The sequence below is a fragment of the Atractosteus spatula genome, chromosome 8 (assembly GCF_055471065.1).
Source record: "Atractosteus spatula isolate fAtrSpa1 chromosome 8, fAtrSpa1.hap1, whole genome shotgun sequence".
NCBI lineage: Eukaryota > Metazoa > Chordata > Actinopteri > Semionotiformes > Lepisosteidae > Atractosteus > Atractosteus spatula.
Genome location: NC_142713.1, coordinates 22,944,928 through 22,968,361, shown reverse-complemented (window position 1 = coordinate 22,968,361; position 23,434 = coordinate 22,944,928). Strand labels below are relative to the sequence as shown.

Sequence of the window (23,434 nt, the reverse complement as noted above, 5' to 3'; positions counted from 1 at the left end):
AAAAAAGTAAAAAAAATAGCATTGTATTTTGCTAAATATGTGTTGATTTAGAACATTAAGTACCCGTGGAGTCTTGTGGTACTCCTTTTTTGGAAGTAATTATTTTTCACAGCACATTCCATACCATATGCCTATTTAACTTTCAGGAAATAAGACATGTATTCATTCATCATCAATTTCACAAAATGTGCTATCTTTGTGTTGATCAATAATTGTGTCACCGAATTCTCAATGCTCAGACAATGTTTTGCTATAAAATCAGCTGCTGATATCTCCACCTTGAGACAACAGCTGTCATATTTAAAATTCTAGCTAATTGAATGTTTAAGATTAGAACTGGCTTTTAGTGCTTCCACTAATTCCAAAAAAGATTGTTGCAACATGTAAGATGAGGAACTAAACTGAGGATTTTACTTTTTTGGGCCTGTAGGGTAAACAACCAAATAGTGCAAGACAGATGTCTTTTTACAGGTGTAGGGGAAAGCATTCATCTAATCTCTGCCTTTACAAAGCAGCTGAATATTTGTACAAATGTGAGCCTATTGCCATAGTTATAAAAGAGCATGAAACAAAAAGAATAATCATGTGTATGATGGAGGAAGATAGGAAGGTCTACCCAACCCAATATTTATTTTAGAAAGCAAATCACAAAGAAAAGCCATTATTGTTGTTCAGTGCATAAATGAACTTGAAATCACTATGGAGATTAATCTAATATTCTTTACTAATCTTTACTAATATTCAATGAGTCAGCCTATAGAAAATCTGTGTGTGGCATACAAATCTACAGTGAACATTTTGGATATAATGCTACAAATACTGTACTGTATATACAGCGGACTACGTAAAAACTATGGACCTTTGGAGGATTGGTTTATACAGTTAGTGACCTTTTTCTGAGTGGTTTAGTTATGCTGAAAGTGAATAAAATCCACATGGACATAGAAGCTGTTCCAAGGTTTGTTAACCAAGGACTGGTTCGCAATGCCAAGAAAATTAAAGAAGGCCAGGAAACCTATTGCTTGCTAAAACTATAGGGTTATTAAAATTGTTCATTTTTCTAAGTGGGCAACTTGTAATAGTATAGTATAATATAGTAGTGACCTATGTGGAGATAGTCAAGCAAAGAGCAATGCCTGTTACCCCATCAATTTTAAAAATTGATCTGTGCAATGTTTTCTTGAAAATGAGGTTATATAAATATTGATCCAAGCCAGATTCCTCAAACACTCAAAGGGTTTGTTTCTTGTAATCCACTTTGGGAATATCACATGTACTGTATCTATGCACCCCTATGTCATGACTAGGAACATTTAAAAACTTAAAGATGTTTTATACATGCTCTCTAAATCAAGCATGTAACTTAAGACAGACAAGTGTGGTTTTTTATGCCTTTAATGATACATGCAGTACCTAGATTACGAAATAGATGCATCCAGCCTGCACCAAATGGGAGAGAAGGGCAGGGCCTGAAAAGAAGCTCCACAACTAAGGAACATTCCTGAACTGAAATCTTTCTTGGAGCTGTTCCAAGAAAGCAGGTAAGTAGGAAACCAGGAAAGAAAATCCTATAGAGGATTTAATGTCAAATCAGGAGCAGGTCCACTGGGTTTTGGGTCAAAGGCTCAAAAATGTATTCATGCAAGCTGCACTGTAATTCTCTAGTTTTCTGATGTGCTGGTACTGTACATAGCAATGGCCACATGTGTTTAAGATGTGTGATTCATCTCCATATGGCTTTGAAAGTGTATTCAAATACAGATACTAGATACAATATGGTATATGGCATACTCCTTTGTATCAGCTAAAAAAAGTAAATACGGATAGAGAAAGTTATTTTTGGAGATCAGATCAGTTTAATTCTTATTTTTAGGCAAACACATGCTAAACTCACACAGACCTTGCCAAAGTCTTCTAAATGAATGGAAACCATTTATACTAATGGCTTTGGCTAGAATTCAACACTGAGTCTAGCATTAGCTGTCTATGACTGCAGCTTCCAGTATAAACTAGGCAAGTGTGAATGCCCTAAGCAGAATGCGTTTACCAGGAGGCCAACTACAGTATATGATCCAACACCAAATGAAGCATTCCTTTCATTGGAATAGCTTTCAGCATCACTAATATATGACAGGCATATTACCATAACAACTGAGAGGAACCCAGGAATTTCCAGGTTGATTACAAATGGGTATTTCAAGATAAAGTATTTTTGTTTTCAAAAAAACATGCCACTGATACATACAGCATACTATTGGGGGTTTGACTAGACTAGACCCCTAAATTGAACTTCTTGCAAGATGGAGAACTCTTGAGAAATAGAGGCAAAAGAAAATATGAGGATGTTGGCTATGATACACTGATGTCTGTGTTAAGTGGTTCTAAAACATATACTGTATGTGTTAAAGGCATCCTGTTTTTGGATGTTTTACAGTTTCCTTCTTAAAGCTGCAATTTTGTATCATTCAGTGTACCCAACATAACTTCAAGTATGCAGTTGAACATGAGTCTAATCTTGGAGAACCCTATTCAGCCAGGCTAGGTATAGATATAAACTGAAGATATATATTGTGTACAGTATTTAAAACAAATATTATTTTGCATATACTATATATATGTATACAGTATATAGTACATGCAGTATATTTCATTTTAAATAATTTTCTTAAATAATTTAATACTATAGTAAATTATCAATTTCTAAACACCTGAAATAAATTAGCAATGACAAGATTTCTTAAGTCCCCCAACCTTCGAACAACTTATCTTTTAACAACACAGTGCCATACCAAAGGTTAGGCACTGATTGAAAGAGTGATGCATCTCTTACTGACAGGTGGGATCACTGTGTTGCTGAGAACTGAAAGAGCCCTAGCTAATTAATCTCACAGTACCCCCATCAGTGCTCAACCAATTGTACAATGCAGCTGGTAAATGCCAGTCATAATCAGCTTCTGATATGACCCACACTTGAACCAATCATCATTGCAGTCATGTCAGCTACTATCGCTATTTGAGTTACTCAGTAAGCCTGTTCTAGATATTTGTGGTATAACAACAAAGACCATGTCAACACGTAATAAGTCAGATTCAGCTGGGTAAATGTTACATGGAAGAAAGAAAACAGGAAACATACAGTATCATCCAGGTAATGAGGAACCATACTATGTAGAGCCTTGAGCATAAGCAGGATTTTAAAATGGATGTGAATTCTGACAACAAGAGCGTGCAAGGATAATTGTTCACTGACAACCTATTAACCACAAGCTTTTAAGTATCTATCATTAACTGCAATGTTCATTATTTTAATATTTTATTTTCAAACAGAAAGGTTTTGTGCGTATCCAACTTTTCACCTGAGCTGTTTCTTTATTTTTGTTTATTTACCATAAGTGTAAAGAGATTATTAAGTCAAACCAGATGCATTAAAATCAGACTTTCAATCAACAATATGCAAACACTAAAAATGTAGTACTATCAACAGTACAGGTTCAAATGTTGGCTTTCTGGATGAGAACACACATGACACCTTTTCCCCCTGCAGCTTGTCAGGTAACGCAGATTAAAGCGCCTCAAGAACATCCATAGACAGGAGAGTTCAGGTATTATTAGAAAAATGAGGAATAATCACAATTTGTATGACACACATTGTTTTTCTGCGTCAATGAAAGCTAAGAAAGCTACTCCACCTTCATTAGCCTTAAGACAGTTTCATAACTAAAAGCATTGCCTGTTTTCAGCAAAGCTGATGGTATAAAATCAGTGCAGAAATTTGGCATTATTTTAGTATTTCAGTACTTCAGGTCAAAATTTAAAGGTTAGTTCCCAAATGGGATAGATAGGCTAAATCTCTTCCTCAAATGTGTTACCTTTCTTACATTTTTAGGTTTGATGTGCAGTTACACAAATAATGATCCATGTCCCATAGTATGCATCTTTGTAAACTTTAATTTGTTACTGTGTAGGAAACCTAGATATAACAGTTCCTGCTCTTTGCTAATGAATATAACCATTCTACTCAAACAGCCCACTTCAGCTACAATACACAGTCCCTATCTGCACACCGAACTTAATCTGCAACAGTCAATCTCATTTCCTTGCTATATTGCACTTACGCTGGAGTATATTACATTTGAAGTCTAGGATGCAATCTACTGAAAGGTTAAAGAAAACAATATTCTGAAGATTATTTTACCTCTCAACTTTGATTTGCCAAAAAGCTAAAGTGGTGGCAATGAGTCATGGGTCCAAGCCAATTATACCCTGTCTTCCTTAAAGTTACAGTATGTTCTGAGCTGTTGCAAATGCAGCTGGCATAAGAACATCTGTTTATAGAGTAAAGGTATGTTAAATATTGAATGAGAAATAATAAAATGGTGTTTAATGTTATGTAAGGCTTTAGATTCAACTTTACTGTATATCCTTAAGAATCAAAGTAGACAATACATTCTGCTCTTTTGAAAAAAAAATCTATTATATCATGATAAAAATTAAGTAAAAAAAAAACTCTCTTTAGGTCCATGTGCAATGAAGTATATGGTGTGGTGCAGTTTTTACTTTTATTTCACTATGCGTTAATCAATGTTATAAAAATCAGTATCTAGTATGTAATGCAATAATTGCCAGTTGCTTTTTGCCTACTTCAGGCTAATTGAAAGAAGATATTACATAATAATAATAAATGTTGTTACACTACATATTAATAGCTTATCCAAAGCTGTTTATTGTACAACCATTTTGGCCACTTCATCTGCCATGCCATTTGGAATTTTATCACATATTCCTGATCAAATGATGCACAGCAGGGAGCATAAATGTTAAAAAGTAGAGATTATATTAAGACAAATTTTGTCATTAGCGTTCAGCAGTATTAAAACAAAACACATTCTTACATAATGATTGTTTTCTCAAAAATGTTCAAAGAAGTTTCAGTAACTACACTGAATAGGGAATGTCTCCATAAAGTTCTACAACATTCAGTCATAGGTTCTTCATAATCAGGTTGCTCAGGATTATAGTAATATTCAGGATAACCTGATGGGCTCTAAAAAACATAATTATATGGATTATTCAAATGCTCTCGTTGATTAAGAGGTCAATGTACCTATCAAGGGAAGAGTAACCAGATCCAGTACATTCCCAGGCTTAAAGGGATGTCCTATACTAACAGGCCAACATTACTCAAACTTAAACAGAAACCACAATGGCATCTGATCAAAGTGTAACAGATTCTCAAAGTCATTGACAATGACACTATACTGTAAAAAGGTACCGTCCTTTGGCTGAAATGTAAAACTGAGGTTATGACACTCTATGGTCATTAAAAATTCCAGAGCGTTTCTCGAAAAGAGTAGGGGTGTAACTCCAGCGTCCTGGCAAATTTCCCATTGACCCTTACCAATCGTGGCCTCCTAATAATCCCCATCTATGAATTGGCTTCATTACTCTGTTCTCCTCTCCACTAATAGATGATGTGTGGTGAGCGTTCTGGCGCACTATGGTTGCCGTTACATCATGCAGGTGGGTGCTGCACAATGGTGGTGGTGGAGGGGAGTCTCCATTACCTGTAAAGTGCTTTGAGTGGAGTGTCCAGAAAAGCGCTATATAAGGGTAAGCCATTATTATTTGGATTGGTTAGCAATTTACAACCAATGAAGCTAGACTGACTGAAAGACCTCCACTTATTTGTAACATTTATGTAGATTTTACAGTAAGATTAGTAGTTCTTCACAATGAACTTTGTTACATAATGTATAGGGTCCTTAAAGCCTTATTTATCCTTTCTTAGAGCACAACTACTGTGTAGAAAAATGTGAATGTTTTATGTCTCACATGAGCAATTATAGCCTTGGTTAACACGTATACATTAAAGTAGCAAATTAACAGCAAAACATAGACATAGCCTGCCGTCAACTTTTCTGTTTTAGAAACATGTATTATACTAAGTGCACTACAAATTAAAATGAAATCAAGAGACTATGAATTCCTTCAATGATTGCCTCTTTGCAACAGCTGAGCACACTGTTTTAAAAACTAAGATTCAGATTGTAAACAGCAAGGACAAAAAAGGTCTTGGTATCATTCAGGAGAAATTTGCACAAAGAGGGCTTTCTAGAAAGCTTTGAAGTGTTATGGTTTTATAATAATTTATTCATGAATTCAAGTCAGAAGAGTAGAAGTGGGTGTTAAAAGCAATGGAAATTGAAAATTAATATACTGTCAGGGTTAAGAAAAAAGTTAAGAAGAAAGGTAACTTTGGCTAAGTCATCCATGTACCCAAACTAAACCTAATTGAATTAGTGATAAAATGCTGCTGTATTTAGAACAATTAAAAATTATGGCTGTAATTCAAGAAAAGCTGCATCTGTGAAGTAGTAGTTATACAGGGGTGTGTACATTTATCCAACCAATGTTTCTAGGTTTTAATTTTTAGTTACTTTTCAGAACGCTTGAACATGTTTTTCACTTGGAGGTTGTGTGTTACAATGTGAAGTAAGATAAAATAAATTGATTTAAATGTGTTTTGCTTTCAGCTGTTAGGCCACAAAATGTGTTACTTTGGAAAGGGTGTGTAGGTGTTCTATGGGCACTGTACTATATATAGTATACCTGTGGTTTGCTTTTGGGGTATATTACATTGATATACACTGTTAAAGTAAGAGATAGTATTGCCAAACATAATGAAATGAATTGAAGAACAAACGTTCATGAATTTAGAGTTTTCAGAAAATACAATTTAGCAAATAACTGTAGGTAACCTCCAATATGTAGGCATATCAGGCATTGCTGATGTAAACAGCATGACAGCTGCTATAGAATCTACTGTAATCACCTAGAGTACTATACAAGAAATGGCAAATCCACATTCACATGGAGTACATATTTGTCTGCTGGATGCATACTTACAGATAGTTATGGTATAGAATAATAAAATATCTCCACATGCAGGAAACTGACATGCATACCAGTACTGGCAGCTTTAAATTAAAAAAAAATGAAGACTATAGGAACAAAGCCTATTATTTCACTTAGAATTAAATGTTGTCAAACATTTCTAATAATCTTTGTGGGTCTTGCCCAGCCTGGTGCTGTCTGTGTGACAGCGAAATGTGGCTAGAGAGGCCACATCATAAAACTGTATCAATGATATACTGTACAGTGCAGATGGGCTATTGCAAATCTCCAGGCTGGTTTATTTCCAAAAACCAGAGGTCAAAGGTCACTATCCACCACCCAAAGGAAAATCCACCAATTATCGATCTACTGTATAGGGTGGGTACCAGAACCAAACCTGATAGCATCTCAGCCAATCACCAACAAGTGATATCACCCCACATAAACTTGAACCCAGTTAACTCACTGACTTGAAATCTCTCTCTGTCTTAAATGGCATACCGACTTTTACAACCATGTGACTGCAAGTAAGCCAGACAGAGAGTGAGTAAATAAAGTACAATATTCTGCCCAGGATGTTCTTCCTGACAGATGAAATCTTGTTTGCAAACCCACTGTTATTTTTGCTTGATCAATGAAATTAGAGTTGGACTCTTTCTTTTTGTAGGCATCTAAAATATCCAATATCCAAGCATATTATGAAAAGCTATAGCCAGGACTAGCTGAGTTCTCTTGTCTACCTTGTGGTTGAACCTCAAGAATACAAACTGTGCAGACTGTTTTAAAAGATCAAAGTTAGCAAGATGCTGCTTTGGCAAAGCTGTGTAAGGCCAACTCAAGCTGCTAGGCAAAGCAAGACAAAAGCGTTTTTTCCCTCTCAACTATCTGCATCAGGACACTCCCTGCCACAGACCAACCCAACCCAGCTCAGTCAGTCAGCACGAAGGTCAAATCATCAAGCAGATTTTTTGAGTAAAATGTCATTATTCACAGCATAATTCTCAAGATATTATTTCAAATACATGTACATGTTTTGACGTTTAGTTCACAATAGTAAATGCATACAGTATAACTAAATTACATAAATGTGATTTAGTTATATGAGACTTCTTAGAACCTACAAAGCTAGACTGTAACACTTCATAATCGATGCATATTTTAACTCTGAAGTTATTAACTATAACTTTGTAATCCCTGAGTGAACAATCAGTTGTCGTATCACAATGGATTGTTTCACAGATACTGTATATTCTATTACGTGTTTTGGTTACATCAGTAAAATGTATTTGATATATTTAGAATCCATGTGTGAGAATGAATTATCATGTTTGTCTGCTTCCTAAAAGTCCTCAACACTCTTGCAATTTACTGTTACAATTTCTGATTTTTACAGCACATTAAAGCCTCCCATTTCCTACAGGACTATATATTCCTGAATTGCAGGTACAGTAAATATAATGTAACCCACTTCAAGCAATTGATAATAGGGTCTAATTTATTTGCTAAAGTTTTAAAAGTTTGTATAACTCAGTATCATATTATTTTATTATTTTAAGCTTCAATATTTTTTAATCCAGTTTTTAGTAGAAAACACAGCCAACAGTACCTTGATTAACCGACACGCCTTTAATGTTAAAAGTTAGTTCTCAGTTCTGATGCCAAAATGCCTTTAGCATGTCAGTAAAATGTATATGCAAACAGTATATAAATACAATAACAAGATAGGTTACAAACAAGAGATATCATATGTCATTGTAATGTGCTTGAGTGTTAGAACCAAACTTACACAAGGCTCTCAACAATATGGTTTGGTCTCTTGTCCCATCCTCCCACAAAAGACCTACCATACTTTTTCAGAGTTAAAAATTAAAAAGGTTCAGTTCTTTTACCCTATAAGTGCAGGAATTTCCTTTATGCCCAGGAATGCATTTGGTTGCTTTTCTCAAAATAATTCCAGAGCAGCAATACCTTTTGTACCCTAACGAAAACTGTACCTAAAACCTAAAGGGGAACATTGCATGCTGAAATGTTGATGGAAACACTTATGAATTGTTTCTTTCTTCTTTTCAGGAAGGAATTAATCTTTACTTGTTCCTTTGCAGCCAACAACCTAACACAGCCCCCCACAAGATACAGTATATTAAATTATGTCTTTCAAATATGTCTGTCAATTTTAACATAACAATCCTTAATTTAAAGTCTGTAATATTAACTATTTTATTCTAACATTTTACCATTTTATTGCGTCTTCACGTCTAACGTAAATTATGTGTACTGTAATCTCCTGAAATATTCATATATACAGTACAGTACAGGTTTTTCCTTTAAGAACCACTTTCCTCAAAAGGGTGTGGGGAATGACCTGCCATTTTCAGTCACCTAACCAAATTTTGGAGGATAATTAGTAAAGTGACGATTCAAAACTTGGATATACAGTAGTTGACTGTCATCTTCTGCTCCCTAGGAAAAGAACAGAGCATCTGTTATATGCTGCACTAGAAGGAGGAGGGAGTGAGGAAGCATTTTGGAAGAATGGAGTCTCTAAACAGCTTAACTGCCAGGTTACTGATAGAGTGAGATTGCCTAATGACAAAGCATAGGAGAAGCTTGGGGAAAGCTAGGGTTTTGTTTTGCTTTTCAGCTAACAGACAATGTAAATAAAGAGCTTTGTTTTCTACCTTACAGATGCGTGTGAGTCTGTTTTCTTGAGACCATCTGTTACTGCTATGGAAGTCCGATCCTGAGAGTGACACATATACTGTCTATAGTTGAACACGTTTCCATTTGTTTCAATTGAGTATTACAATCTAAAATCTAAAAAAATGATTGTAGACTTTAATGTTAGTCACAAAGTCTGAATTACAGTATAATTCAGGAGAGATCACATACTTACAACAGTTTGCATTTGTTCCATATTTTAAAGATTTATTTAAAACTGTTTCAGCAGATTGTATAAGTAGCCAAAAAAAGGAATCTTATCTACAAGATGAACATAAAACATTTCAAAAAGATTTATTTGTCCTTTTTATCTTGTACACATAGTTAATGAGGACTTCTAAACTTAAATACTGTGCATAATAAGGCACCAGATTACCATCAAATAAATAGCATTTGCTTCTATATCCAAAGCCATTTATAACCAATAATTAATTCTACTGTATGCAGTATGTTAGAAAAACATGCAACATGTAGATTTTCTTTTATTCTGCAGATGAGATTTAGATGATTATGTCTAGTGGTATCTGTTGTTTTTTGGGGACTGTGCTCCACAGCGTGAGGGCTAGTTGAAAGTCAGCCCTCAGAAATGGGATAGCACATATGCTTAGGATACCATGTGATTAGTCTTCAATAAAGAATAGAGATGGCTTGTCTATTGGATTCCAGAATTGATTAATCCGAGAATGACTAAGGGTATTCAGCCAGGGAACATCATTATTTCACAACCAATACATATTGTAACACCACTTTTTAATAGAATATATATATAAAAATAAGTCACAAACTAAGTATAATACTTTTCCTATATATAACACAGTGTTCCTGTCACTAACATAGAATTATTATCGGAGGCATAGGTGAACATAAATATTTACAAGTTTGAGTAGTGGGTAAAGTACAGCAATTACTGTAAATACAAAGGAATCACAGTCAAGCACACTGTTTTAAAAGGCTTTGAAAATGTTACTGGATCCTTCAGTAAGCAGCATTAGATTAAATTATTAATCTATTAAATATTAAGTTGATGTGTGATTCACTATATACTGTATGATTTATAAGTGACATTATTTCAAGCATGCAGATAATCAAAACTGTTCTTGTAGCACAAATAAAGGCAAGATGCAATAGAAAAGAGGTACATTTTAACATTTTCAGAATAATTTAAAATGTATATGACAGAAGCTTACACAGTGGTGTCTTGAATTACTATGATGGGACCATGACCTCCCCAGAGGGAGACAATGAGTCCTGGCTATGAGTAGAACTTATCCCTGTGTCTGAATCTGTGTCTGTCATATCTGTTTTGGACAGCTTCTGAGAAAACTTATTCTTCACTGTACTGGTCCTTGTTTGGCTTTTTAAGCCTACAGAACAAATGTATTCCACATTTTCTGCTACATGCAAAGAGCTAAGATGAGCTTCCAAGTGCTCACATTCCTCATTTTTTGAATGCAACAAGAAGTCATTTTGTCTCAGTTCCTTTTGAATTTCAGTCAGTTGCATATTTATTGATAAGCCTTTGCACATACTGCTTTCCAAATCCACCCTCATGCTCTCTAATACAGAAGCAGTTTCTTCATCCTTGAGATCTAAGCCAGTGCTTGTTGTTGTCCTTTCTAGCTCCTCAGTGTCTTGTAACCAAATACTCTTGATCTCCTCCTCGATTTCACTGGATAACTTTTTAATAAGATCTTCTAATTGTCCAATCCCATCGCTAATGTACAGGTTGTCCTGTGACGGATTCTCTGTTGGCTGACTTTCTGTTTTTAAGCTGAAGTTTGATAAAAGAGCATCCTCAGCATACCCTTTCTCTTCAGTGGTTCCCGTGTCCATACTTAACTCCAATTCTGTCTTTTCAATTTCTATATCGAGCTCCCTCATCCTTTGAATCTGATGCCTAATAGTGAGGTCCTGAGATATGATTAATTGAACAAGGGTCTCCATCCTTTCCTGGTCTTTCCTTGTTGTTTCCTTTCTCATCTTTTCTAACTTTCTGAAGGCCTTTCTCACCATCCTTTGCTGCTTGTCTACTGGCAAAGACTTCACATACTGAGCAGGTCCCCGATCCCATCGTTTCTGATTGGCTGGCATTCCTTTGGAATCTGATGTCCTCCATCCTGAATGAGGCATAAAGTCATCAGCTTTAACTAAAATAAACTGGAGATAGGTCTGTTCATCTCCCCAGGCCTTCCAAAGCCTCAAAATCCTAGTTAATGGAGGAAGAGCTCTCTCAAATCCTTTCCATTTTTCCAGGAGGCAATAATCCCTTGAATCTCCAGGAAGAGTTCTCTTGTCTCCAGCCGCACTTTCGTGATCCTCCAGCAAAGCCTGGACAACATCTGCACAGGTTGTGTGTTTTGTAAGTCCTGAAACCACCTTCTCTTCTTGGCAGACCCATACTTGAATTTCATTTTTGCCAGACACTGTTTCTTTACTAGCAGATCTAGGAAAAAAGAACAGTATTAGAAAGAAATCTTGCATAACACACATAACGTTACACCTAACAACCTCCTAAAAATGGTGCCTTGACAAGACATGCATTTCAGTTTCCTTTGCACTTTTCTAACTAGTAAGTGCTACATAAATATGATAAATGATAAAATCCTAGACATTAAAAAACTAAATCAGTGAATAAGCAGTCTTATATTGCTTTCTTACTTGTGGTTAGCTCTTTTAATCAGTGAATATCTTTTTAAGCACCCTTGTTCAAACTTACTCAACAGTAAACTATGTAACCTGGTCAGGGTAGAGTGCTTAAAAGAGTGATTTATGATTAAGGAGTCTGTTGGGAAACTTGGAAGAAAACCAATGCATTGTTTTTTGGGTTTTATTGTTACTCCAAACCAGAAGGCCCATTAAAAGTCTACCACTAAATAGCTATGCCTTTAAAATATAAAAAAAAAACTTGTGTATTTTGTGTTTTCTACATGTTATTGTATAAAAAAAACGTATAAATATATTACATTGGTAAATCTGCAAATTGTGTGCTAACATCTCATAGTATCTTTCTAGTAACTAGGCACAATATTCATAAATATTTAGGAGTTTAACACTTCATGTAAAAATTAATAATATATACAGTATGTTATACAGTATAATAATTATATATAAGAATATTTTTTATATCTTATTGGTTAATTGACTTTCATGACTTAATAAATCTGGATTCTTTTTTCTGCATATTTTATTTTTGAGCAGCTTTAGCATAAACTATACATACTTTCTGAACTTTATACACTAGTAAAAGTAGATAAAATATACAGCATACACTGGTTGAAAAAATATTTTTGCTTAGGTTTTTATTTGTTGGTAAAGGTGTTTTTGTAAATATGCCTGTAACATTTTATTTGAATTTTGCTGAATAATGGCTTCATAATTCCTTCATACTGTAAGTACTACTGTACATGACAATCACATGTATAGTGCTTTATGGGGACATATGCAAATGACATTATGCATGCAGGTCATATTTGTTTTAGCATCATTACAAGTGCTTGGTAAATTCTTCTTGATTATTTTGTATTCGTTATATATATCATTGCTGCATTTCAAGGCATCAAATGCTATAAAGCTGAATCTAATGAAAGAGAAGGTTATTAAGAAAGCAGTGTCCCACAAGCAGTTCTAACCTGGTGTGATTTAAAATCAGTGTCCCTGTCTGTGTCTGTTATAGTACTATAATGCTAGATAGTTTAGAACATGGTAGTCCCTTTCAGTAAAATTCTATTACTCATTGGTCCTCAAGCAAGGTCATTCACTACACTTCAAAGCATACAGCCTAATGAATGAGAGTAAAATATCTCACTTAGGTCTTGCTAGCAGCTTATGATGATATTTATGACAAATGTTGAACCTCTAGCAAATTCAGGTACTGTAGGGTAGATGAAGAGATAACAGCCTGAATGTTATTTTGCTCCAAGAAAACACTGGTACAAAAATATCGACTGAAAACTCAAACCGTACAAGTGTTAGACATTGTCTTTTCTTCTAGATTTATTGTCTGCTAACACAGTGTTTTAATAAAAAAAACAAGAAAGCACATTGTGGGTATACATTTATTTAAAGTGATAAATGACCTCTTAGGAATGTAATAGATATGCACCTTGGCAACAGGCTAGTTAATGTTTGAGTGTTCCAAGAGCCAAATTCAGCAAAGACAAATAAGTGAACTATGCAAAAGACAAACAAAACAATACCCCTCTAGCAAATAAATAGGAATGTTATAAGGACTTAACCAAAGACTTACAATTACTTCCGTTTAGCAACTGCTTCATTTCTGAAGTATACAGTATGTTACGTGTAGGTGACTATAAATGTGTCACATATCCAAGGATCACAAGGAAAAAAATTAACAGATTAATAGTGTATTAAGCAAGACCCAGTTTGAGATGGAAAACATAAAAATTAAAAAGGAACTGCAATCTGATTATCTTTGCTAATTACTTTGTAGCCATGTGGTGCTCAACAATAACAAGTGAAAGTAAATGCAAACCAGAACGTTTTGTTACATGAGTATGAACACTTAAAGGTCAAGTTTAAAATCAGTTTGGCATTTCAAATAATATTTGAACTTTATGTACTGGCAAGAGGAAAGGTCCCCTAGAGTTTCAGTAAATGCAAACAGATGTAAGATATACAGAAGTCTAAGCATCACTGACTAAGAAAAAACATGACTTTTAAGAAGATGATGTGTCAGGTACATAATGATCTAACGTTGCCATTGCACTAACTCTTGTAATCTAATGATTTGGAACATTGGAAACTATTGCAGAGTCTAAGAAATATTACGCTCCAGCTCACCAGCTGTACAGTATATATTGTAGATATTACAAAATACACTAATAAGGTTCAAAATGTCTAATGTAAATACAAAATGCTGTGTCATTGCAAAACAGCACATAAATCCAAATTAGAAGTAAAAGGCTCCATCATGATCTAATTCATCCATCCATTCATTTTCTAATCACTTCATCCAATTTAAGACCATACAATGTGGGATGCCACGCCATTACAGGCAGAAAGATAAAGACAAAGACGCATACACACACCTGGGCCTATTTCCCAGAGGCCTATTAACCTATCAGTATGTGTTTCGACTGTGGGAAGAAACTGGAGCACCAAGGAAAATCCCACGAAAACATGAGGAGAACATATAACTCCACAAAGATAGCACCCCAGGTGCTATTTAACTCAGGGCTCCAGTGCTGTGAGGCAGTAATGCTAACCACTGTATAACTAATACTAGTTATAAAAGTAAGAACTTAATTTATTTTGCTAAGCAGAAAAAATAAACTGAAGATAAAAGAATTATTCAGAATTTGTCCTTATACAGTATTTTACCAGTATCTATTGTGTGTGATTTATAAATGGTTCTCTTATGAATACAGTAATTTACATTTTAATGCACATCCACTATCATAGTTGTAGAAACTTGTCAGCCATAAGAATTGAGAACTTATTCCTCTGTTCCAGAGAACAGAATGGTGAAATGTTTTTTTTTTCTTCTGTAATCCTCTTCTCTTTAATCAGAAAAGCAATCTCACTCAGCTGTACATCAACATATCTGCAGAGGAAGCACCTGTGTTTGCACTGCACAATAATCAACAGGTCACTGGGAACATCCTGTTGCTTTCTCAAATCTTTACTTATAGGTAAAACTTCAAAAGGAAAATCTATTGAGTCTAATATTTGCTGTTTTAATTCAGTGAGAAAAACATAACACGGCTCTTAAAGAATGTGCAAAACTAACATTTACCCTCTGTCACCTGTTCTTTAATGAGACACTTGGTTTCAGAAAATATATATATAAATGTATATATGTTTTTTGTTTTAATATTGCTATGTACATCACTGACACTGACAGGGACTAGTAACATGGATATTTTAAATGTTACTTTACATTTATGAAATTCAACATTATGTACTGTATAATGACAACACTTCTAATGCTTTCTTTTCCCTAAAAAATACAAATATGAAAACAATTACTGTAATTAAGTATCCATCCATCCATTTTCTAACTGCTTCTTCCATTTCAGGGTTGCAAAGGAGCCAGAGCCTATCCCAGCAAGCAAAATTAATTATAATATGTTAAACTTAAATGGAGCGGTGGCTCTGTGGCTAAGGATCTGCGCCTGTGGCTAGAAGGCTGCTGGTTCAAATCCTGTGGTCGGCAGGGGAATCCTACTCTGTTGGGCCTTAACCCCAGCTGCTCCAGGGGTGCTGGACAATGGCAGACCCTGCACTCTGACCCCAGGCTCTCTCCCTATCTGTGTGTCTCATGGAGAGCAAGCTGGGGTATGTGAAAAGACAAATTCCTAATGCAAGAAATTGTATAGGGTTAATAAAGTGATGTGATGAGATGATGAAACTGCAGTCTGAAGTCTCTGCATAATGGAATCCATTATATGGATTGCTTGTCTTTGTGGTTTTGATTTAAAAAAAAAGTATTCCAATACCTGGATACTGTCACTCTAACAGCAGCTTAGTGTTTGAAATAAACATATGGTGCATACTGTACTGATGATTTCCCTTACATTCCATTGTACTGTACTTCCATTTAGCTAATCTTCTGCTCAGCTACAGTACATTCAAATGATATACATATTTTAGTCTATGTTTAAGTGAAAGCTATCTTTCATGCCATTTCAACTGAAAGGCCTCCATTCTCCAAAATGAGTAATTCCTAACCACTACATTCTCATCATTCCCCTTTTATGAACTACAAGGATACCAAATGTACACATTTCTTGTGGCTGACCTAAATGAATCCACTTTATTGCTACTTAGAATCAGTAGTTCTTACTGTTTTGTTTTCCTTAGCACAATCCTTGCACTACACTTCAAGCCTGTAATACTCTTAGTCATTTTTTAATGTATTCTTATCCATGTATCATATGACTTGGATGCACCAAACTTTGAAAACTGTATTTATTTAGTAAATTGCCCTAGATAAACAAATTAACAATACAAATGTAACCTCCTATCTCAAATGAACATACTACAGGAGTTTTTTGGTTGCAATACTAATTACCATACCATCAGCTACTGAATAGATTTTTTTTCTGTCTCACATACATAAAGCTTTCTAAATTTCATCCTAATTTTTTATTGAAATAGCAATTAATGTTAGCTAAGCACTGGATTTAAACAAGACTGTGAAAATCTCTTATCTATAGTGGTACTATTTTACTCTATAACTATCATTACTAACTGTATGTATGTCAATGATAGAGATCTCTACTAAAGCAACAACTGTGACACAGCTCCAGATAAACATATCTTAAAAAATCACCATTGTCAATTGTTACTCCACCAGGATGATCTTTTCAGATTTCCTGAAGTCCTCCATGACATTTATTTGGGGATTATTGTACTTACAAATCTTGACTTCACAGGACTACTATCACAAGAAATTATACAACCTATAAGTTGGCTGAGCAAGCTGTCGCAGCAGAATGGAGAATCTTGAAATGACACCAGTCATTACCATTATTTGAATCTGTTCAATAGGGGTGAATTTTCAACACACAGGTGAAGCAAGCAAGTTGTTATAGAGCACAGGGACATCTTGAAGGTGTTTTAAGTATGGGCACTGCATGTATTTTTAAAACTTGCAAGGTAAAATGATTTTTTGACTATGACAAAACTACCAATGTTCTGGACTATCCTGAATTTCTTGATTGGCGACTAAACCTTAAAAAAGACCTTATTGTCAAAGCCCTATAAAAATTAGAAACAATGTGCTTGCATTCTCTTATTTTTTCTTTCTTGTTTATAGACTGATGTATTCGGTATTTATATAATAGATACATATATTTATAGGAACAAGTATTAGGTTTATTCCATGCTGAAAAAAAGAAGAAAGAAAATGAGGTTCACACCTGAAGAAGGCTCCATGGCCGAAACATTGTGTTTTCTTTCTTCTTTTTTTCAGCATGGAATAAACCTATTACTTGTTCCTTTGCAGCCTACGCATGCTGACACAGCTACTCACCTGAACATATATTTATAGTGCTGTCATACAAAATTTAAAGGTAGGTTTTACACAAAAAGGATGAATATAATGCCAAGATTATGATTAAATTTCCAAGTGATCAAGGCATTGTTATGTTACAAAAAGAAAGATTCACCATTTCAATACACATTATTAGAGCTGTCAGTTACAGTACATCAATCCTAGACTGGAGAAATAAGCAAACCTGAACTCAAAATGAACTTGTAACTGATCTCATGTTTTGTTTTTGCCTTGTGGACAGAGGAGATTAAAGAGCAATATAGCAAGGTGTCATGTTTACATAACACTTGTCTTTTTATCTGTTCCTATAGGTACAGGACACAGATACATAGAGGGGAAATACCTATTCACATAGAATGGGCCCATAAGTGTTAATTAAATTGATATACTGTAAATAACACCAAAATGTAAAACCTTAACATTCCAGTATAGCAGTTTGCCTTCGAATCTAAGGAGAGGAACAATTTAATGGCATGCACATGAGAGATAAGTGACAGAGGCAGGAGATCAGAGGTGGAAGAAGATTTAATGTAAATCTGAGTATTATCTTGCATAACAATGAAAGTGAAGACCACATTTGCATATAATCTGACTGAGTGGAAACATATAAATTATAAAACATAATGGACCAATGATCGAACCCTGTAGCACACCATGCTTGAATGGGGTCATGGGTAATTTATGAGGACCGAGGGAAACAAAGTGCTGCCTGCCAGTCAGATATGAGCAGAACCAGCTAAAGACAATATCATTGATAGACAAGAATGTTTTCAAGCGGTGAATGATTTACTGTATCAAAGGTTGCACTAAGACCAAGGAACACAAGGATACATCTAAAAAGAAATAAACGTCAGATACAGTATACTAAAATATGCATAAAGTTTCAAATATATATTTAAAACTGACAAAAAGTTTGTAGTTTTGGTGGATGTACCCAAGATATCTATCCAAACTTGTTAATTAGGGGATTTAGCTGTATTTACTGGGGTACTTATTTAAACTCAAAGGAAGTGACAGTCACTATCTCGTTCAATTTCAAATGAATTCTAAATATATCTGCTGTGGCTCAGTTTGCAGATCAGAAGTTCAAGACTAAAAGAGAAAGTTGTAAGAGAAAGTTATCTGTTTATGCTGCATATATTACTGTCACAAACAGCTGCTAACAAAAATCAAAAACATGTTTTGATATTAGTATTTGGACATTTCTTTTGCAAACAACAACTTACAGTAAATAACCACTTTATGCAATAGGATTGTCCATCCATCCATTTTCTAACTGCTTCATCCAATTCAGGGTTGCAGGGGAGCCAGAGCCTATCCCAGCAAGCCATGGAAAAAGGTGGGGGTATTCCAAGGAAGGGACTCTAATCCATTGCAGCGCACACACAGACAAAGACTCACTCACTCCATGACCAATTCTCCCAGAAGCCAATTACTGTACCAGTATGTCTTTGGACTTTGAGGGAAACCAGAGCACCCAGAGGAAACTCAGGTAAATACAGAATGAACACACAAACCCCATGCACACAGCACCCCAAGGCCTGAACTGAACCCAGGGCCCCTGCACTGTGAGGCAGCCATGCTAACCACTATGCCCTTGTGCTGTCTACATTAAGACTAATTCATTTACCTCAAAATATAATGCCAGTAGAAAATAGCAAATATTTAAACAGATATAGAAATGAAGATCATTCTATAAGATCAGCTGTAAAGACAAAATAGATTAAGCTCTGGTTCACATCAAATTCCCTGAAGCTAAATAATGACAAAACAGAAATTTTATTGGTGGACAGAAAATGTTAACTGAAAAAGCTGGAGGGTTTCACAGTAATAGTGGATGGTTCCTCAATTCAGGCATCAGCCATCAGCCATCAAGAATCTGGGAGTCACACTTGATCCCCCCCCTTTTTTCACCTTAAGAGTATTGGGAATTAAAATAATTTCTATCAATGTCCGATGCTGAGTACCCAATTCATGTATTCATAACGTCAAGGCTTGATTTCTGCAACTCTTTACTTTATGGGCTTCCTATTCTTATTATTCTATTCTTAATTAAGCTGCAATAAGACTTAACTCTGCAGCTACATTTCTAACCCACACCATACCTGAGTAGCATATCGCTTCTACACCTAAATCCCTATATTTGTTACCTTTAAAGTCATGAAAGTCAGAAGTCATTCAATACAAGATCTTGTTACTGACTTTCAAGATTTTAAATAATCTTGCTCCCTTATACATCTCTGAACTCTGTGTTTACACTCCCTCCTGCAGGCTCTGTTCAGTTGAGACTGGTCTTTTGCTCACTGTACCTGGGACTAAATCTCAGACTTCTGGTGACTGGACTGTGATTTTTTCTTTCGCTGCTCTATTGTTTTGGAATGCCCTTCTTCTGACTTTTTGAAAAACAAATTATTTAAAAACTGTTCTTTTGCCAGTGTCTAAGGCTGATTGGCCTAGATTATATCCTGTATGTTCTTGTTTAATTTTTTGTTCTTTTACTTTACTCTAATTGTAATTTTTTAATCCTTGAGTTGAGAAAGGCACTTTATAAATGAAAGTTTTTACTATTTATTATTATTTTATTGGATGTACTGCTTCTTTTTATTTTGAAAATTTGCCTGGGGTAAGACTTCCTGAGACTGGAAGTAATTCTGTCTTGATACAATTCAACTTAAACCTAAATTCTAATACACATATTATTAGCAAATGTTACAACATACCGACGTACAGTATATTGAGTCCGTACTTGTAAAAAGTGCTGTGATTTAGAGTCCACATAAACACCTAGGAAACAGTACCCACAAACATGACTGTTGGCTGTACAGTATGTCTCAGATCCTTTGGCTCACATGGATCCCAACAACATTATAAACTAAAATATGTCATGTGAAATTCTGTACATGATATCAGGTATGTTATGGACTGTAGATCCACTTTCTGGTTATCCAATTTAGGGTAACAGAGGCACAGGAAGCAACAAGTGGAAGGTAGGATATAACCTGTCTATCGCAATGCACACAGATATGCAAACACACACACACTCACTCCAGTGCCAGTTTTTAGAGAAGCTAATTAACCTAGCAGTATGTCTTTGGACTATGTTAGGAAAACTGGAGCAACCGAAAGAAACCCATGGAAATCCATGTGTACAAGAGTAGAACATGCAAACATTACACACATATCACCTCAGGAACCCAGGGTCCTGATGCTGTAATACAGCACTGCTAACCTCTGTGCCACTCTGTCACCCACATTTTGTCTTACTATAGATAAACAGTCATCATTTAGCTAGATGCCATTCCTACCAGTGAATGTTTATCATGTCATGTTTTAGTGATGGCAGGAATTCAAGAAGATCTCACTTTGTTTAAATGGTTTCCTTTTACACAATATTTTACTTGACATAATTAATATCCTCTACCTGATGCCAATAAAGAGGTCAAAACCGAGACTGGCAATTCAACTTGGCTAGGCTTCAAACTAGATACATTCAGTACACCTCACAGAACATGTCATCTAAGATCCATTATTGTATTAAAGCTATCTCTAATACTAGAGATATCTTTTTCGGACATTCTTCTAATTATTTTCAGCATATTTCTTCAGCCACAAAATACAATAAACTATAAAGTATTTAAAGAAATGTTGCTCGTAGTCAACAATCATTTAGTACTGCATTTAATTTGATCATGTTATTCTTCTTTCCTATTGATAACGCAGGAAATTACCCACAAATGGAGTTTGTAAGTCACATGATCACATTTTTTCCTCCTAGAACTCCATTTTATCAGAAAGATCATTAAGAATTAATAGCACCCAATACAATGGAAAATTATTAAATCAATTGTTGCACTACATTAAATATGTCTAAATATTTTAGAATGTCTGCTATTCTTCTTTATAGCACTCCTAACCGGACATATGAATTATTGCACTAGCTTTGTCTTTGCAGCAGATAATATTAAATATTTGATAAAAAGTACTTCAGAACTGTATTTTAAAATGTCTTAATAGCACATGATCGGAATAATTAAGAATGATAATAATAAAACTATCATAACAATAGCATTTTTAAGTAGAATTTCATAAACTCAAGTCAATGTATTTTTAGACTGCCAAATGCTGATAAAAAAGAGCTTTAATATGATTTTTGTTAAACCTATTCAATTTAGCTTTATCTTTATGGTTACCTTAATTTAAGCAATTATTTTTTTTAATATTCCATCATTAGTCACGCAATGTTTCATCGTGACAAGATAAATATTCTGTTTATCTAAGTTACTCTATTACCATTTTGTATGCCCATGAGTATAAAATAATTGAAACACAAGATTGGTGAGGGGAATCCCAAAATTCAAAGTCATGACTCGCATTATAGTTCTAGCATAACAACGGTATGACGAATTAGTTTGTCATGAAGTGTAATGAGTTTTCAAACTACAGAATTAAACACGCAACACCACGCATCTGTAATTATGTCGCGCTTAAGGGATAAACATTGTATAAAATGCTGATCTCTGAAAATCTCTTTGATTTTCAAATTCTGTTCAACAGGCGCTTTACAAGCCCTGGGTAATTGGCTACGTCAGCTTCGAAAATTTGGAACAACGACCAAAAACATTTACTTTACTGGATACAACAACAATATTAAATGTATCGTTATGTAACGCGATCAGTTTACTTACTAAGTTAACAAAACATTTCCCTTCATTCTGTATTAAGTAATATCAAATACAAACAGGAATTTTATCAAGGGGTTCGTAGAAATGCGTGCAGTTGAAGTAAAATAAATATTTTAGCTAGAAGTGCAGTATTTCGTTAACTTGAAGGACCATGTGTAACTTAAGTTTCTAAAGTCATTTAAAGTGTTTTGATACACATTCTAATTGTGGAAATAGGGACTCATTCATTTGCTTAAAGCTTGAACATCTTTTCGACGTTAATAGTATAGTAACACATCTGACTGGGATTTCGTGTCGCAGAGATTTTGATGGAAACGCTTAACCCTTACCTACACACGCACAACTAAAACTAAAATGTTACTAATGATCAGGAAAACTAGCAAAGAAGGGGCAAATCATAATTTACCAACCTCCGTCGAAGACACACTTTGGAAGTTCATTGCTAGTATTTGAGTCAAGCACACACAAAGCCTGTCCAGGAATTTACCTTGAACAAGGCACATACATTAACATTTCAGGAAGAACTTCACGGTTCAGGTTTACGGATAGCAGTTTGAGAGCGAGAAAGTAACGGCGAATAAACCAGCTTTCAAGTTCAATAATTAGCTGCGTTAAAGTACAATAGTGAAGCGGTCAATAGTTCAATAAAGGGAAAAATTCGAAGGAATAAATTACCTATTTTTCAGGCGCGCTTTTAAGAAATTCCTTCCAAAAGGAGCCATGGTAACTTGAAAGACTACAAAAATCCCAGGAGATGTTAAACAAGGAGCATGATTTGACTGTAGCCCGTACAGTTCATAGCAGTGAAAGACTAGACTGAAGGTGGGGGAGGACTTGAACTGTTAACTTTGTTCTCTCTTTGGTTTAGTTGTACTTTGGTAGCCCGTCCCATTCCTACACTGAAGGTGGCGTTATGCAAAAAAAAAATATTTCGAATTAGTACACTACAGTCCTCGTACATCCTTGTTTAACCTGTTCTTCAAATGCATAGTCATAAAAAAGTATTGATCCATAAAAATGGACTGTGGAGACAAGGACTATGTAATAAGGTGGATATCTTTATTAAAAGCCTTAAAGATAATCACATAATCTACAAATAATCACTGCCACGTTGCCACGTTCA

At 34.9% G+C, this 23,434-nt stretch overlaps 1 protein-coding gene across 1 annotated transcript; it reads right to left on the bottom strand.

The window, feature by feature from the left end:
• Positions 1-9,792: 9,792 nt before the first annotated feature.
• Positions 9,793-19,745, bottom strand: rassf9 (Ras association domain family member 9). The gene is made up of 2 exons (XM_088922588.1): positions 19,735-19,745; positions 9,793-12,055 (listed from the first exon to the last, which is right to left on the bottom strand). Exons 1-2 carry the CDS (start codon positions 19,743-19,745, stop codon positions 10,819-10,821), a joined length of 1,248 nt encoding a protein of 415 aa, XP_088778714.1. The 3' UTR covers positions 9,793-10,818.
• Positions 19,746-23,434: the final 3,689 nt, after the last annotated feature.